The sequence below is a fragment of the Benincasa hispida genome, chromosome 5, assembly GCF_009727055.1.
Source record: "Benincasa hispida cultivar B227 chromosome 5, ASM972705v1, whole genome shotgun sequence".
Taxonomy (NCBI): domain Eukaryota; kingdom Viridiplantae; phylum Streptophyta; class Magnoliopsida; order Cucurbitales; family Cucurbitaceae; genus Benincasa; species Benincasa hispida.
In genome coordinates this window covers 44,276,388-44,294,333 of record NC_052353.1, presented here as the reverse complement: position 1 = coordinate 44,294,333, position 17,946 = coordinate 44,276,388, and the positions used below count along the sequence as shown (strand labels likewise).

At 36.3% G+C, this 17,946-nt stretch overlaps 1 protein-coding gene across 1 annotated transcript; it reads left to right on the top strand.

Annotated features, from left to right (window-relative positions):
* Positions 1–2,168: 2,168 nt before the first annotated feature.
* LOC120078434 (protein RADIALIS-like 1) lies at positions 2,169–3,540 on the top strand. The gene is made up of 2 exons (XM_039032710.1): positions 2,169–2,521; positions 3,374–3,540. Exons 1-2 carry the CDS (start codon positions 2,269–2,271, stop codon positions 3,376–3,378), a joined length of 258 nt encoding a protein of 85 aa, XP_038888638.1. The 5' UTR covers positions 2,169–2,268; the 3' UTR covers positions 3,379–3,540.
* The last annotated feature ends 14,406 nt before the right edge of the window (positions 3,541–17,946 follow it).

The following is a 17,946-nucleotide window of genomic DNA, read 5'->3' as shown; positions in this document are numbered from 1 at the left end:
ATAATTTAAATTTAACTCATTAAAATCTTAATTTATTTGAAAATTCAAAACTCACGTTGAAATGAGTATCTTTGTTGGGATTGATGTTGACATGAGTATCTTGGTTTCCAATTTTAATTGACTTTTGTTAGGTTGTAGGGTCAACTTTTACACTATTTTGAAGTTGTAAGGTAAATATTGTTAAACCACTCCTAGAACTAGATATCAAATAGGGAATCTACATATATTTTATATTATATATCAATAATTATTGATATATTTTATAATATCATTTAAATTATCAATCATACTCCATAGAGGGAATCCCTGTCTCAGAAATTAAAATTGAAAAAGAATATAAAAATTGAGATGTCCTTACTCTTTGGAATTTTGAAGTTGGTCCATAGATGTAATAATATAAAAGCTTTATTCAAACGAGTCAAAGTGAATGTGACTCAGCGGTAATTGGTATGTAGCTAATTCTTTTAAAATTGGAGTTTCAAAATCTCCCTATCTCAATATTTTATACTTGAGGAAAAAAAATCACTTAACTTTATTCAAACAAAATAACTTCATGATAATTAACTAACTGAGGAAATTTTAAACCATATACTAACTGAGGTAAGAGATTTTTTCTTTAATGTTAAATCACCAACCAACAACCAAAAATCTTAAATTGATGGATATATATTATGATAAATTTAGTTATATCTATATTTTAAAAAACCATCACTTATGGTATTGAGCAGAACAAGTGAAAATCAATATTAATTAAAGTCCGAACACAAGATTTATGCTTTGGTTTCATGTTAAATCACTACTAAATAAATTAAAACTCAAAAGCTTAAAGTTGATGGGTTAGAGTAAAATTAATTATGATATCAATATTTTAACTGTTGGAATGCTATAAATTTGATATTTGCATTTCAAAACATCCAAGTATGGGAGTCAATCTAAGTTCTATTCGTATTTGTCATATTTACGTTATTTACGCTTTTTATCTTAGGATTTAGAAAAAGTGTGATATATAAACTCTCTAACCCCTAGAGGCTTCTCTACTCTATAATCTGAACTATTCTCTCTATAAGTAAAGTGTTTTTTCTCTGCTCGTGGATATAGTTAATACAATGATAGTGAACCACATAATAAATCTTTGTGTTGATTTTTTTTACTATTTATGCTTTTTCTATTTATCTTTATTTGTTGATCTCATAAAATTAACATTTTTCTTCACTTATGGGCTTAAGTACGATCTAGCACGATGAAAAATCAATATTAATTTAGAGAAGAAATAACATTGCATGAGCTTAAATTGGACCTGGGATCTTCTACTTTGATTTGAAAAAAAGAAAAAATATCCTCTAGTACATTATGGAGTCTAGTTTCCATTAGGTCTCTATATTTGAAAATGTTATACTTTTACTCTTAAGTTTTTTGTTTAGTTTTTCTTTGGTCTATGTTTCAAAATATTATACTTTTACCCGTAAGGTTATAGTTTATATTTCATTTGGTCCATAGGTTTTAGTACACTCTTACCTCGAGTTTTCACTAATAATAACTTTTGGCATTTGACATTAAATTTCAATCAACTAATTTAAATAATGATGATGTAATATTTTTATTTAATGTTAATAGTGATGGAAGAAATAATTTAATTATAATTATTATAATTATTTAAAACTATTTAATAGACATTAAGAACAATGACCTGAAAGTGAGTATCGTCTAGTGAAAAATCAAGAGTAAAAATGTATTGTTTTGAAACATATATATCATTAGAAATTATCCTCAAAATCTAAGGATAAAAATAAAATTTTTTGAAACTAGAGACCAAATGAAAACTAAACTCGAAACTTATAGACCAAAAAGATAGACGTGAAGAAGTTCAAAGTGGTTTGATATATTTTCTTCTTTAGTATATGGTTTGAAATTTTCTTATTTTGTCTATAGGGGAATGAAAAAGAAGAAACTCTTTGGGAGAGATGATTCTATATCTCAACATAATTCCAATTGTTTGTGCCATTTCTTTTGTTCTTACTTCATCTTGTGGTTTTTAAAGATACAAATCACTAAAATTCCCATCATAGCCCAACTATAGGAATTACCCCCCCCCCCCAACACACACCTACAAACCCTACATTTTATTTTGCCTATAAATTGCACCCACTCCCCAACTCCTTGGCACACACATTTTTCCCTTTCCTTTCCACAAAAGACTTCCTTGGGCCATCTTTTCAAACCCCATTTGCTTTGTTTTGGAATTTTGAAGCTCTATATTATTAAAAAATAATGGCTTCAATGTCCTCTCATGGCTCAAATGCATGGACTGCAATGCAAAACAAGACATTTGAAAAGGCTTTGGCAGTGTATGATCAAGACACTCCTGAAAGATGGCTGAATGTTGCTAAGGCTGTTGGTGAAAAAACTGAAGAGGAAGTCAAGAGGCATTACCAACTTCTCCTTGATGATGTCAAACATATTGAATCTGGCAACGTCCCTTTTCCCTATCCATCCTCTAGTGATGATTTGCCAAGGAAAAGAGGTAATTTATAAGCTTTCGTCCTCGTCCAATATGACATTTTTGTTTCTAGTTTCTTGTTTAAGTTTATTTCTGTTTCTAGTTGCTTGTTTAAGTGTGGAATGAGGTAAATTGGTGTATGGTGACTTTCAGCTTGAAACTTTAAAAAATCTCAATCTCTTTTACGAAACACAAAAATAGTCAAATTTCTTTTATAATCATTTTTATTTCTCCCAAAAGTAACTCCTAACACACCCAAAAAATGGTTCACAATTGTTCAAGCTTGTTTCTTGTTTTTCATTTTTCAAAAACGTTTCAAAATTGTGGAGAAAGTTTTTGGAAACAACAAAATCAAACTTTCTTGTTTTATTTGTTTCTTCCATTTTTTTTTCAAAAACTAAATAAAATTATTATTCTATTTTTTGTACTTCTAATTTGCATAATAAATATTTAAATTTTAATATCTACTTTTTATGTCAAATTTCTACATTTTTAATTCAAAAATTCAAGGGTTGATTAAAATTATAATTAAATTCATCCTAACTCATCAACTTAATTGAAGAAAATAGTTACCAAATCCTTAAAAAAAATTATCAAACGTGTCTATTTTTCTTTAAAAAAATGAAAGAAGAAGAAATACAAAAAAGAAAAAAAAAAGTTACAATACGCAATTTCATTTTTCTTTATTAAAATGACACGACATGTACAAGAAACAAGAAACATTACCCAATGAGTTGAACTCTTTTATCACTTTCTCATGTATTAAGAATTCTCTACTAGTGAAGATGTTTTATTCAAATTTTATGTGCCAAATTAACTGATATTATGTCATACAAAGCCCCTTCTTGATTATTTATCCTTTTCTTTTTTCCACAGGATGAGTAAGAACAAGCTCTTCAATTGATATCTAGCTGGTGCAATAGCTAGAAGAATATTAAAGAAGAAAAATCCATTTGAATTTTGCTTCATGTGTAACCTTTTATATGCAATTGTACCACTCAAAGAATAAATATGAGTTTATTTGAAATTTTGTTCCTCTCTAAGTGTAAGGGAGATTTGGTCTTGTTATGGTATGACATTCATATCTATTAAGGGATGTTTAATTTAAATTTTTTCTTAGAAGAGTTTAAATTCAAATTTGAAAAATATATTTCTGCATAAAAAAAAATAAATTTATTTATATAAAATAGTTTAAATTCATTTTTAGGAAAAATATTTTAAATGACAAAACTGTCGAAATATTTAAAATAATAGCAAAATATCATATAGTCTATCTGTGATAGACTGAAATAGAACGTGATAGACTACTATTTGTGCCTATCGACAGATGAGACACAAATAGTAGTCTATCGCATCCATGTAGATAGATAGTGACATTTTACTATATGTATAAATATTTTGATTCTGTTATAGATTTGGTTTGTTGGAATATAATTTTCTCTAAGGCGGTGGCTTCATATATGTATCAAATAAAGTACTAACATCAGGTTTTGACATCATAATATTTTCTTCAAAATACTTTTTTAATCTAAAGAAATATCAGATAGATTGATGTAGTCTGATATTTTCCTTTATTAAGACGCAACTTATTTTCTCCTATTTGGATGCATGTTTCCTTTTTTGGATTCGTTTATAAAAGGAGTGTTTTGGTATGCTTTCGATGAGCAATTTTTATTATGCCGATTTAGGTTTTTGAGAGCAAGATGTTTGCAGCATTCAGTCGCATTGTCCTATATTGTGATCTTGCTCGTTGCTTACTTTATTCCGTTGTCCATGTTCTTTATCCGTTGAATCCAAAACATTGAAAATTATTACAATTTAGGGTGAGCCTAAACCCTAGCTGCCAGAGAATAGATTCTCAGTCTTAAGGGGAGCCTAAGACTCAACTTTGATAATATTAACATACATAGTTTAGTTAAGAGGGAGTCTCACATCTAGGGGGAGCCTAAGTGATGTCTGAGTTAAGCTCTACGTGAGCCACTATAGTAGTTGGGGTATTACAGATAAGTACTACATTGTAGACTGCATAACTCTTTAATATTAGTGGACTTATCTTTTTTGGGCGTTCAGCTCCCTAGATATAGGTGTTTGTCACTGAACTAGCTTCACAACCACATATTGAGTGACAAGTCATCGTAACGCTTTTTCAATTGGTATCAGAGTGGATCACCCTTATCTCAGGTGCTTCGATCATGGATGGAATTAAGGAAGGGGGCTATACCACTTATCCACCTGTTCTTGATAGAACAAAGTATTCATACTAGAAAGCTCGAATGAGTGCCTTTTTGAAATTGATTGATAGCAAAACTTGCAAAACTGTTGCATCTTGATGGACACATCCTATCATCAAGTCTAAGGATGGAAAGGAAATTCTGAAGCCAAAGGCTCAGTAGTCTGAAGAGGAAGATGAAGCCTCGTTGGAAAATTCACCTGCCTTGAATGTGATATTCAATGGTGTAGATCGCAACATATTCAGAGTTATTAATACTTGTGTCTCAATTAAGGAGGCATGGGATATCTTGTCTATTGCTCATGAGGGAACGCCTAAAGTAAAGATGTCCAGGTTGTAGTTGGTGACATCAAAGTTTGAGCATCTTAGAATGCACGATGAGGAATCCATTGTTGAATTCCTTATTCGTTTGCTAGACATTGAAAATGAGTCGTTTCCTCTCGGAGAGAAGATTTCAAAAGAAAAACTTGTCAAGAAAGTTCTAAAATCTCTACCCAAGAAATTGACATGAAGGACACAACCAATGAGGAAGCTCAAGACATAACAAAGTTGAAAGTACATGAATTATTTGGCTCCTTACTCACTTTTGAAATGTCCCTTGACGAGAAAGTTGAAAAGAAAAATAAGGGAATTGCTTTTCAATCAGCTGTTAAAGAAGAGTTGATTGGTGACGATAGAGATTCAAAAGATCCTTTTGCCGAATCGATTGCACTACTTTCAAAATAGTTTAATCGTTCACTCAAATAATTTGGTAAGAGGCCTGGCTCTTACAGTAATAACAAGTTTGGAGGATCTACTCCCAATCAATTTAGATCTCAGAATAGTAAAAATGAACCTGACAAGACAAGTAATTTTTTTCCTCACAAAGAAAATAACTTCAATGTAGAGAGTGTGGTGGATTTGGTCATATACAGGCTGAATGTCCTACTTATTTGAAGAAACGGAGCAAAGGCTAATTTTAATGTTGTCCGATATTGAATTTGAAGATAGCAGTGACTTTGAGGATTATGTCAAAGCACTTGTCAGTAACATCTCCTTAGACACCTCGTCATGTCATATTGCCGAATATGATGTGTATGCAAAAACTAATCATGACACTACAGGACTTGAGTCTATCAAACCTTCTTATCATGCTCTTTTTCTCAAATGGCTAGATGATCAGAAAGCCCTTAACCTGCAGAAAGAAAGAATTGAGACCTTGATAGTTGACAATTACAGACTTATGTCAACTATTACATATTTGAAGTGTGAACGTTCTCAAGTTAAAGCTGAAAAGAATTCAATATGCAAGAATATCATAATGTTAAACACTGGTGCTGGATCTCTAGAAAAAAAAAATTAACAGAAGAAAAATCTGCTGATGATAACTCTAGACTTGGATTTTCTAAAAAAGGAAGTATGCACTATAATAAGTCAAAACTAAAAGGGAAGCAAAAGATTGAATTTGTTAAAGCTTAAGATCCATAATCTTATGGGTTTACAGGTACATTTATCGGCAATGTTATGTTAAAAGATGACCACTTGATTAGACCAAGATGGATCTGTCGCTACTATGGAAAGGTGGACACAAACATCCTTTTTGTTTTCAGTTACTAAAGATTCTCTACATACCCATCTATTTTAGAAGTACTCCCTATGTTACACATGATTATTATAACAGAAGAAGAGTCAAACATGTGTGGAGAGAGAAAAATAGTCAGAATAACTGTAATGTGGTTTTGACTTCGCTTAGATCCTCTGCTAAAGACGACTGGTATTTTGATAGTGAAAGCTCTCGGTAAATGAATGGTGAAGAGAGATATTTGTCTTATCTAAAATCTGTCAGTTCTGGAAAGATCACATTAGATGTTGGTGCTTGTGGAAAAATCATTGGGAAAGTAAAGCTGACTTATCCGAGTCTTCTTCCTTTGAAAGATGTGATATTGGTTGAAGAATTCACTGCCAATCTTATTAGCATTAGTCGACTGTGCGATCAAGGTCTGAATGTGAGCTTTACCAAAGAAAAATGTGTTGTCACAGACGATGTCAAATCCCTCATTATGACAGGTTTACATTCTTCTAATAACTGTTACCTGTGGAGTTCTGATCATCCTTCATAAATTTGTAGTCTTTTTAGACAAGATGAAGCGAGCCATTGAGGATTAGGGTTATTTACATCTAAAAGATGAAATTGCGGTAAACCCTATATGATCGACTGTGTTTCCCATAAACTGTTGAGAGTTTGAGCTTGAGGATGAAGAGAAATGATAGGATGAACATTTTCTTTTTTCTATCCATGCAGGTGTTCCCGAGCAAGGTTCCCTGGATCCACATGTTCCTAGGGAAATGCATGCTTTGAAAGATAGAGTCGTTCGAAAGGCTCTTGCAACTAATGTTATAACTAGTCTCCCCTCTTTATCAAGCTCTCCTAGAATTATTTCTTGAGATTGTCTATCTGGTAAACAAACTCATGTCTCTCACAAGCAATTAGGTCACTCTAGCTCTTCCCGCATTTTGGAACTTCTTCATATGAATCTAATGAGACCCATGCAATTTGAGAATATAGGAGGCAAACAATATGTTCTAGTTATTGTTAATGACTACTTTAGATACACCTGGGTGTATTTTATTCATGAAAAATCAGACATTTTTTTTGTTTTTCATGCTCTATGTCTTCAACTACAACGTAAGAAAGATCTAAATGTGATACGCATTCGAAGTGATCAGGGTAAGAAGTTTGAAAACTCTAAATTCACTGAGTTTTGTTAGTCTGTTGGAATTCACCATGAGTTTTCTAATCATATTACACCATAGTGGAATAGAATTATGGAAAGGAAAAACATAACTCTTGATGGCTTATGTGATGATACATGCAAAGCTACCATTTCACTTTTGAGCAGAAGCTCTAAACACGGTTTGTCATATACACAACAGAGTAGTCTTACAACCAGGAACTTCAAGCACTATGTGTAAACCTCGTACTCCATTTTTCCCTACATTAGTGAGTAATAGGCATGCTAAGAAAAGACTAAGGATATGTTAAAGTAAATTTGTAAAAGGAAGTAAAGAAAGTAGAAAGATGGATGAAGGAAATTCTAAGTGTTGGAAAAACTTAGTCTCGGGTGAGTTTTGGATAGTTTAACAAGTGAAAAATTGACTAAGTATAGAAGCCAAGAGTAGGCATGCATTGGTGTTGGGAAGCATTGATGCATGAGGCATTATTGTATGGCAACCAAGGCTTGTAGAGGTTGTGTGAGGCTATGTGTTGAAGCCAAGGACAAACTATGCATTGGAGATGAGCATAAATGCATGAGTTGATGGATTTTTTATGATGCGTTGATAAGGTATGCGACAGCCAAGGAGTTTGTGAGATTAGGGAGTATGTGACAACCAAGTCCTTTTGAGGTTATTGGATGCATGGTGTAGGTTGTCTGAGTGATGATATAAAGAGGTTGTCTAAGTGTGGGCTAGGAGCTTGTCAAATGGCCACTAAAGGCTTGCATGATCGTGCAGCGAGGAAGGGTCATCGTGCAACGAGTATGGGCCAGACACAAGCAAAGAAGCGCTCGGTTGCGCACGAGCATATGCACTAAAGGTTGGGTCGTTGCACGCGAGTGGTCGCATAGTGGCATGTGAGGTTGCACGATAACCGCTAAACGATGAGCACAAGACAATGGGGTATACGATGTTCGCTTGGGTTGTACGATGAGCGCGAGGCTGAACGTTGAGGCTCAGCATGCGTGTTGACCAGTGTGTGGTGATGAACGCAAAGTGTTGGGTACTCGATGCAAGCTAGAGCTATGCGATGAACCAAGGAAATATGCGATGAGGTATGCGATTGCACTGGAAGACTGTGCGTCTGCTTGGAAAGCATTGGCAGTCTTGGCGCAAAGTACATGAGGCATACGATGCTTCATGGATGTGCATTGAGGAAGGCTTAACATTTGGTTCGTGATATATTAATACTAAGCTATGTGTGGGCTAGTACATGTGTTAGTCTAAGATATGCGACCATAAGAGGGACGTGATAGCCTCAAGGTAAGCTATGCGTTGGCCAAAGTTGGGCGATGCATTGTTGAAGAAGGCATGCGGCCAAGTGATTGCAAGCGTTGGCTTGAGAGTTGACCCTTGCGTTGATGACCAAGAGGAAAGGATTAACTTAGTGAATGATTAGCTAAGCCAGTTGTCATGCTTAAGTTTGCTGTTATCTCTTTAAGGATGAGGTGGCAGCTTGACAATGAAGGGTTAGCATGCAACTGCTTGTATAAAAGGAAATACTGACTTCAAAGGTAGGGTTTGAGCAATTCCCTTGCGCAAAAGGAGTGATTCCAGAGCCATTCACACCTTGAGTGTGTCTAGTTGCTAAGGTTGGATTTCCGAAAGGAAATTCAAGAGGAATCGAGCTGGAGATTGAAGAATCCGGCTGAAGGTCGAGCTCTCGGATAAACTCAGGCCAGTCTTCATAATTTGAGCATTCCAGCCAAATCCCGAAAAGTTCTGAGCTGGAATTTTAAGATAAGATTGATAAGATATTTAGAGAAAGTTTATAGAAGGAAATTCCTTGAGAAAAGGTCTAGAAAATTAGTTATTCAAATAGAAAGTGGAATTTGGAAATCTTCAACAAGCAGACAGCTGTTTAGGTTGAACAAGCAAGCAGCTTGAAGGGCCAGACGGTGATGTTGAATGCATGCGTTGAGAGCTAAGCTCCGTGCAAGGGATTTTTTGGCATGGGTGCAAGGAATCGTTGAGATATGTTGGACCATGCAATGCATGTTGAGTCCATAAGCGCAAGAGAACGCTGTAAGGGCGTTGGTCTGTGTGGCAGAGTGAGTAGACTGTTAGGCAGATGCGCAAGGTGTTAAGCGCAAGGTTGCACTAGAACATTTGGTGTGCGACTAGGGGAAATGCATGGGGCATGAATTGATGTGCCACAAGATGGGCGCATGGGAAGAATGATTGGCACAAAGGCTTACTATGTGATAAGCCATGCAGTAGGTTGTGAGCGCATAGACTGAAAGCTTAAACGCATAAGGCTAGCAATTAATGCATGTGATGGACGCATGGTATGCATTGATAGTGTGTGTGTGAGTACCGCATAGCAAGCTCAGCACCTAGAAGAGAATTCTAAGAGTTCAATGCATAGTGAGCTTGACATTGGAAGGTAAGTATGCACATTAAGACAAAGTAAGCTAGTTATGAAATATTAGTCCCAAAAAAGGGGGCAATGCTAATGGATAGAATGCATTGTGATGTCCACAAGTTTTACATCAAAAGAAGGAGGACATTAAGAGGATTTCCAAAGACAGTGAGTAACTTTTAATGCTTTCAATGATTTGCAAATGCTTTATGAATGATTTAGCAATTCATGTTTACTGAAAGCTTTTTATGACAACTATTTTCAATTAGTTTCCAAAGTAACGCATCTAATTTTAATGTTTTGTTTATGCATTGACTTTATGTTTATGTTATGCACTCCGATGATCATGAGTATGTGTTAGTACTGAAGTCCTTAGGGCAACTAAGTCATATAAAGATAAGAATATGCCTTAGAAATGAATAGCTCAGTACTGAAGGACTAGATGTGAAGGTACTAGAGTGCAGTCCTAGATATGAGTTTATTATGAAAAGCTCAGTACCGAAGGACTAAATGTGAAGGTACTGGAGCTAAGTCCTAGATATGAGTTTTAATGACAGGATCCAGTCTATGTGCACCTAGGATGGCTAAGACTAGGAGAAAGGTGATGGACAAAGGTGACACACCTTATCCTAGGGAACTACAAGGTAAGGTGATGGACAAATGAGACACACCTTAACCTACATATATTATGAGGAAAGCTAGGTGGAAGGTAGTGGACAAAGGCGATACACCTCAACCTAGAGCATATGGAGAGTTGGACAAAAAGGCTCCTTCTTACAGCTAAGTAGTAATGCAGTTATGTAAGGTAGAGAGTTGAATAAGAGGGTTCATTCTTAGGAAAGAGGCCAAGTGTTGGGAGTTAAGCAAGAGAGTCACTCTCAATTGAGAAATAGTTCAGTTATGTACATATATGATTTTTAATGTCATAAGGTTTAATGTGAATGTTGTTTACCTAAGTTTTTGTTTGCAGTTAAACCTTTCAATTTACTATCAGTTTTATGTATGATACTTGTGTTTTAAATGTTAGTCACTCACTGGGCTTCTAGCTCATGATTTCAAAATGATTTTCCCCCAGGTAGCGGTCACTCCTCAGAAGACATCTTTGTTGCTACTCTACCACTCAAAAATGCAGGTTGAAGGAATTGATGACTCTGTTATTGTTAGTACACATGTGTCTGTCATATGGGGACTAGTGTTGTATATTGGGAAGTGTATGTATGAACAATGTTTAAAATTCTGTAATGTAAATGTCTTAAGTTTTGAGTTAATCTCTTCAGTATGTTGATAAAATGTATGTATACCAGGGTTTAGAACAGATTGAACAAGTTAATTAAGCAGTCAGTGCCTGTAAAAGGGTTGGTAACTATTGTCGTCACATCTCCTTTCAGGTTAAGGGGTAATCTGGGGCGAGGTGTGACAAGTTGGTATCAGAGCATGAGATTTTGGGAAGAAAGGGAAAGTTTTTGTATAATTTGAGTTCTATGTGAGTCCCTAGCATGTGTACTACCTAAGTAAAAGGAAGATGTCAAGTAGATGTTGTAGGGAGAGCAAGTAAACAGACGACGAGGACCCTGACTCTACCTTTCGAAGCTTTGAGATTCAAAAGAACGAGGGTTCTAATAAGTGAAAGATATGGATCCAGTAGCTCAGAAGACAGCTTCAGGAATTGAAGTTGGGAATCTCACAAGTAGAAATAGACTCTTAACTAGAAAAATAGAATGTTTAGCAAGTTTGCCCAGAAGTTGGTGGCAAATGTGGAGTCTATTCTTGTGAATTTAGGAAAATAGTGTCATATCGAGAGAGCCCCAATTAAAGTTAAAGTTAATCAAAAAAGGAAAGGGAAAAGACAAGGAATGGCGAGCTCGAAAAAAACCAAAGATACGTTGAGTATAAATGTAGGAACAAAGTGGTCAGCAAAAGATGAAAAGGAAAATATCTAGATCTGCTGATGGTTCATGTAATAGTTCAAAGTTTGAACTTCTTAATGTGCTAAAGCTAGTACGGTTAAGAAACTCTTATGTGTAGAGTTTGGTAAGCTATAGTTGGGAAAGGTTATAATAGAAAGAATGTATTCTCCCAATAGTGGATAGACAGGACATTCTAGGAAGAATGCCCTCAGTTAGGTCGAGAAGTTTAGTCGATGCAGAAAGTGATTTCGTAGCTAGTAAGTTAGTTCAAAGGTAACTGGAAAAGAAGGTTCTAGTGGCATTGTAAAGGAAAGGGAAACAGGACCACCCTAGTAATAAAATGAATGTTATGTCTCAGCAGGAAATGGAAGAGTTACCAGATGATGTAATAGGAACCATAAACTATTGTGACTAGGTTGTTCATACATACTAGTATTAATTCTTATCAACATGTTAATGTCAGAGTAGCGCAGCGAAAGCATGGTAAAGAAGAATGTTATAAAGTCTCACAACCAAAGGATGTTGTGAAACCTTAATTACAAGTAAGTCCGAGCAAATTTCTAGGATGAAATTTTCTTAAGGGGGAAATAATTGTAAACCTCGTACTCCATTTTTCCCTACATAAGTGAGTAATAGCCATGCTAAGCAAAGACTAAGAATATGTTAAAGTAAAGTTGTAAAACGAAGTAAAGAAACTAGGAAGATGGATCAAGAAAAATCTAAGTGTTGGAAAAACCTAGTCTCAGGTGAGTTTTAGATAGTTTAACAAGTAAAAAATTGGCTAAGTATAGAAGCCAATAGTAGGCATGCATTAGTGTTGGGAAGCATTGACGCATGAGCCATTATATGTGTGGCAACCAAGGCTTGTAGAGGTTTTTTTAGGCTAACTGTTGAATCTAAGGACAAACTATGCGTTAGAGCTAAGCATGAACGCATGAGTTGATGGATTTTTCATAATGCATTCATAAGGTGTACGGCAGCCAAAGAGCTTGCAAGGTTAGAGAGTATACGGCAACAAAGTTCTTTTAAGGTTATTGGACGTATGGTGTAGGTTGGTCGATTGATGACAAGAAGGGGTTGTCCAAGCGTGGGAGAAGAGCATGTCAAACGACCCCAAGAGGCTTGCATGATCGTGCAATGAGGAAGGGCCATCGTATAATTAGTATAGGCCAGGCGCAGCAAGGAAGCGCAAAAGTTCTGCGTGAGCGTGGGCATTGGTCGTTTGGGTGTTGCATAAGAGTGATCGCATAGTGGCATGCGAGGCTGCATGATAAGCACTAGACGATGAGCGCAAGACAATGGGGTATACAATGTGCGCTTGGGTTGCACGATGAACGTGAGGATGAATGTTGAGGCTAGGCGTGCGTGCTGACAAGTGTACGGCAATGAGCACAAGTTGCTGGGTATTGGATGCACGCTAAAGCTATGCGATGAATCAAGGAAGTATGCAGTGAGGTATGTGATTGCACTTGAAGACTGTGTGACTACTTAGAAAGTGTTGGCAGCCTTGGTGCAAGGTACATGATGCATGCGATACTCGGTGGTTGTGCGTTGAGGAAGGTTTAACGTTTGGTTGGTGATATGTTAAGACTAAGTTATGCATGGGCTAGGACATGTGTTGGTCTAAGGTATACAACCATAGAAGGAACGCAATAGCCTCAAGGTGAGCTATGCATTGGCCAAGGTTGGGCGATGCATTATTGAAGGAGGCATGGGGCCAAATGGTTGCAAGTGTTGGCTTGAGAGTTGACCATTCTGTTGATGACCAAGAGGAAAGGATCAGCTTAGTGAACGATTAGCTAAGCCTATTGTCATTCTTTGGTTTGTTCTTATCTCTTTAAGGATGATGTGGCAGCCTGACAATGAAGGGTTAGCATGCAGCTGCTAGTATAAAAGGGAAGCCTGAATTCAAAGAGAGGATGTGAGCAATTCACTCATGTAAAAGGAGTGATTCGAAAGCCATTCAAACCCTAAGTGTGTCTAGTTGCTGAGGTTGGTTGCCAGAAGGAAATTCCAGAAGAACCAGGCTGGAGATTGAAGAATCCTGTTGAAGGTTAAGCTCTCAGGTATGCTCGAGCCAGTCTTGTTGATTTGAGGATTTCGGCCAAATCACGAGGAGTTCTGGGCTGAAATTTTAAGGAAAGCTTGCTAAGACATTTTAGAGAAAATTACTTGAGAAAAGGCATGGAAATTAGTTATTCAAATAGTAAGTGGAATCTGAAAATCTTGAACAAGCAGTTTAAAGGGCCAGACGATGATGCTGAACGCATGCGCTGAAAGCTAAGCTGCATGCAAGGAATGCGTTAGCCTGGGCACAAGGACGTGTTGAGATGTTTTGGACCATGCAATGCATGTTGAGGCCATAAGTGCAAGAGCACGCTATAAGGGCATTGGTCTGTAAGGCAGAGTGAGCGAGTTGTGTAGGTAGGCACATAAGGTCTTAGGCACAAGGTTATGCTAGAGCATGTGGCACGTGATTGGATGAACGCATAGGTCATGAGTTGATGTGCTACAAGATCAGTGCATGGGCAGAATGATTAGCGCAAATGCTAACAATGCAATGGACCATGCAGTAGGCTGTGAGCACATAGACTGAAAGCTTGAATGCATAGAAGGCTTGAACGAATAAGACTAGCAATGGACGCATGGTATGCATTGATAGTGTGTGTGTGACTGCCGTATAGCACACTTCGCATCTAGAAGAGAATTCTAAGGGTTCAACGCACAGTGAGCTTGGCATTGGAAAATAACGCTGCACACTAAGACAAAGTAAGCTAGTTATGAAAAATTAGTCCCTAAAATGGGGGCAATGCTAATGGATAGAATGCATTGTGATGTCTACAGGTTTGACATCAAAAGAAAGAGTACATTAAGAGGATTTCCAAAGACAATGAGTGACTTTAAATGCTTTAAATTATTTGCAAATGCTTTATGAATGATTTAGCAATTCATGTTTACTGAAAGATATTTATGACAACTATTTTCAAATAGTTTCCAAAATAATGCATCTCTCTTTAATGTTATGTTTATGCGTTGATTTTATGTTTATGTTACGCACTCCTGTGATCATGAGTATGTGTTACTACAGAATGCCTTAGGGAAACTAAGTCATATAAAGATAAGAATGTGCCTTAGAAATGAATAATTCAGTACTGAAGGACTAGATGTGAAGGTATTGGAGCTCAATCTATGTTATGAATAGCTCAGTACTGAGCAACTTGATGTGAACGTAATGGAGTTCAGTCCTAGATATGAGTTCAATATGAATTTCTCAGTACCGAAGGACTAAGTGTGCAGATACTGGAGCTAAGTCTTAGACGTGAGTTTTAATGATAGGATCCAGTCTACGTGCACCTAGGATCGCTAAAAATAGGAGAAAGGTTATGGACAAAGATGACACATCTTATCCTAGGGAACTACGAGGTAAAGTGATGGACAAAGGAGACATGCCTTAACCTACGTATGTTATGAGGAAAGCTAGGTGGAAGGTAGTGGACAAAGGTGACACACCTCAACCTAGAGCAGTATGGAGAGTTGGACAAAAAGGTTCCTTCTCGCAGCTAAGTAGTAATGCAGTTATGTAAGGTAGAGAGTTGGATAAGAGGGTTCACTCTCAGGAAAGAGGCCAAGTGTTGGGAGTTGAGCAAGAGGGTCACTCTCAACTGAGAAATAGTTCAGTTATGTACAGATACAATCTGTTATGTTAAAATGATTAATGTGAATGTTGTTTACCTAAGTTTATGTTTGCAGTTAAACCTTTCAGTTTACTTGGTTTTATGTATGATACTTATGTTTTAAATGTTAGTCACTCACTGGGCTTCTGGCTCATGTTTTCAAAGTGATTTTCCCCGAAGTAGCAATCACTCCTTAGAAGACATCTCTGTTATTGCTTTTCCACTCAAAGACATGGGTTGAAGGAACTGATTACTCTGTAATTGTTAGTATACATGTGTCTGCCATATAGGGACTAGTGTTGTATGTTGGGCTCATTAAATTGTGATGTACATAAGTGTATGTATGAACAATGTTTAAAACCCTGTAATGTAAAGCCAACTGGTGTCTATGAAAAGCGAACTCATACTGTAATGGATGATGATGTTACTTCTCCTTGTTCTTCTCTTATTGAAAAAAAAAATCTAAATATTTTTCCAATTGTTAATACTAATGTGCCTAACATCTCATTTGACATGTAGACAGACATGAATTCAAAAAATCTTGTGGGGATTAACCAGAATACTTTTGAGTAGATAGACACAAGCAACAAGCAACCTTCTAATAGGGTTTATAAAAATCATCCCTAGTAACATTATTGGGGATCTGGAGAATGGAGTGATAATTAGAAGAAAGGATAAGGTTAATTTTCTTGACATAATCAACAATATTTGCTTCACTTATCCTGTTGAACCAAAAAATGTTAAAAAAAATGCTCTTGAAGATGAATGTTGAGTAAATGCCATGCAAGAGGAGCTCAGGCAATTCATGAGGAATGACATCCGGGCTCTTGTTCTCAAGCATGATTCTGTGAATGTTATTGGCACAAAGTGGATCTTGAAAAACAAGGCTGAAGAGGATGGAAATGTGATCATAAATAAAGCAAGATTAGTGGCCCAAGGATTTACTCAAGTTGAAGGTGTTGCCTTCGATGAAACCTTTTCTCCTGTTGCAAGATTAGCAGCTATCAGAATCTTGCTCGGCATTATTTGTCTTTTGACATTTAAATTATAGCAGATGGATGTGAAAAGTGTCTTCTTGAATGCAATTCTAAACGAGAAAGTGTACGTTGCTCAAACCAAAGGATTTGTGGATCCTTCTCATCCTGAGCATGGGTATAAACTCAACAAGGCCTTCTATGGCCTCATACAAGCTCCCGAGGCATGGTACGAGTGTCTAACCCAACTTCTTGTTAACAATAGGTACAAGCGAGGGGGAATTGATAAAACTCTCTTTGTAAGGAGATCTAATGAAAAGTTTTTAATTGTACAAATTTCTTTTGATGACATTGTTTTTGGAGGAACGTTTCAGGAGATGGTTGAGCTCTTTGCGAAACACATGCATGATGAATTTGAAATGATTATGGTAGGAGAATTATCTTATTTTCTAGGGTTTCAAGTAAAGCAAATGAATGAGGGAATCTTTATCTCTTAGAGTAAATATGCCAATAATTTAGTGAAGAAATTTGGCCTTGAAGGTGCTCGTGTTAAAAGAACTCTTGCACAACCTCATTTAAAAATAACAAAAGACTCTAGTGGAACTAATGTAGATGAGAGACTCTGTAGTAGCTGAAGGAAATCGGACGTGAGGATTTCCATGAGCAGCGGAAGGATCTTTCCAATTTCAATCGTATATAAATATTACAATTACAATCACAAACGAAAACATATGGTTATGTGAAATACAGAAATTACAGTATGTTTTACTACAGATCAAGTGAAGAATCAACAAACCTTTGTAGACTCATCTTCAAGTCCCTTGATCACTGATGCATGACTTTGAAGATTATTACGGCTTAGAAGGAGCCTAAGCCCTAGCTGCCAGAGAAGGGACTCTCAGTCTTAGGGGGAGCCTAAGACTCAGCTTCGAAGAAGGGAGTTCTTCATCTTCAGGAGTTCCTAAGAATCATCAGTGAAGGATTTTCACTGATATTGGGAAAGGTATTGTCATGAGAGGAAGAGTCACACACTGTCGGGTGCCGAAGTATTCGTTGCTACTATACATACTCAAAGGAAGCCTAGCTTTAGTTGAGAGGGAGTCTCACATCTAATGGGAGCCTAAGTGACGGGTGAGTTAAGCTCTACGTGAGCCACGGTAGTAGTTTGGGGATTATAGATAAGTACTACGTTGTAAACTTCTTAACTCTTTAATATTAGTGGACTATCTTTCTTGGGCGTCCAACCTTGCAGACGTAGGTTTTTGTCACCGAACTAGGTTACAACTGTTGCGTGACTTTACTTGTTTTATTGCTGCTAGAATTTTTATTGTTACAACTATCATTAATGCTTTCAACATAACAACCAAGTAAACTACTTTCAACTATCGTCAATGCTTTTTAGATTCATTTTCCTATATTTGAAAACAACCTTTCATTTTATTTGAGTCCTTGCATTTTCAGGTGTGCCTAAATCATGTCATCGTACTTTTAATATATCACACAAAAAAAGTCACTACTATTGTTTATTCTTGATTTTTCCAGTAGTAA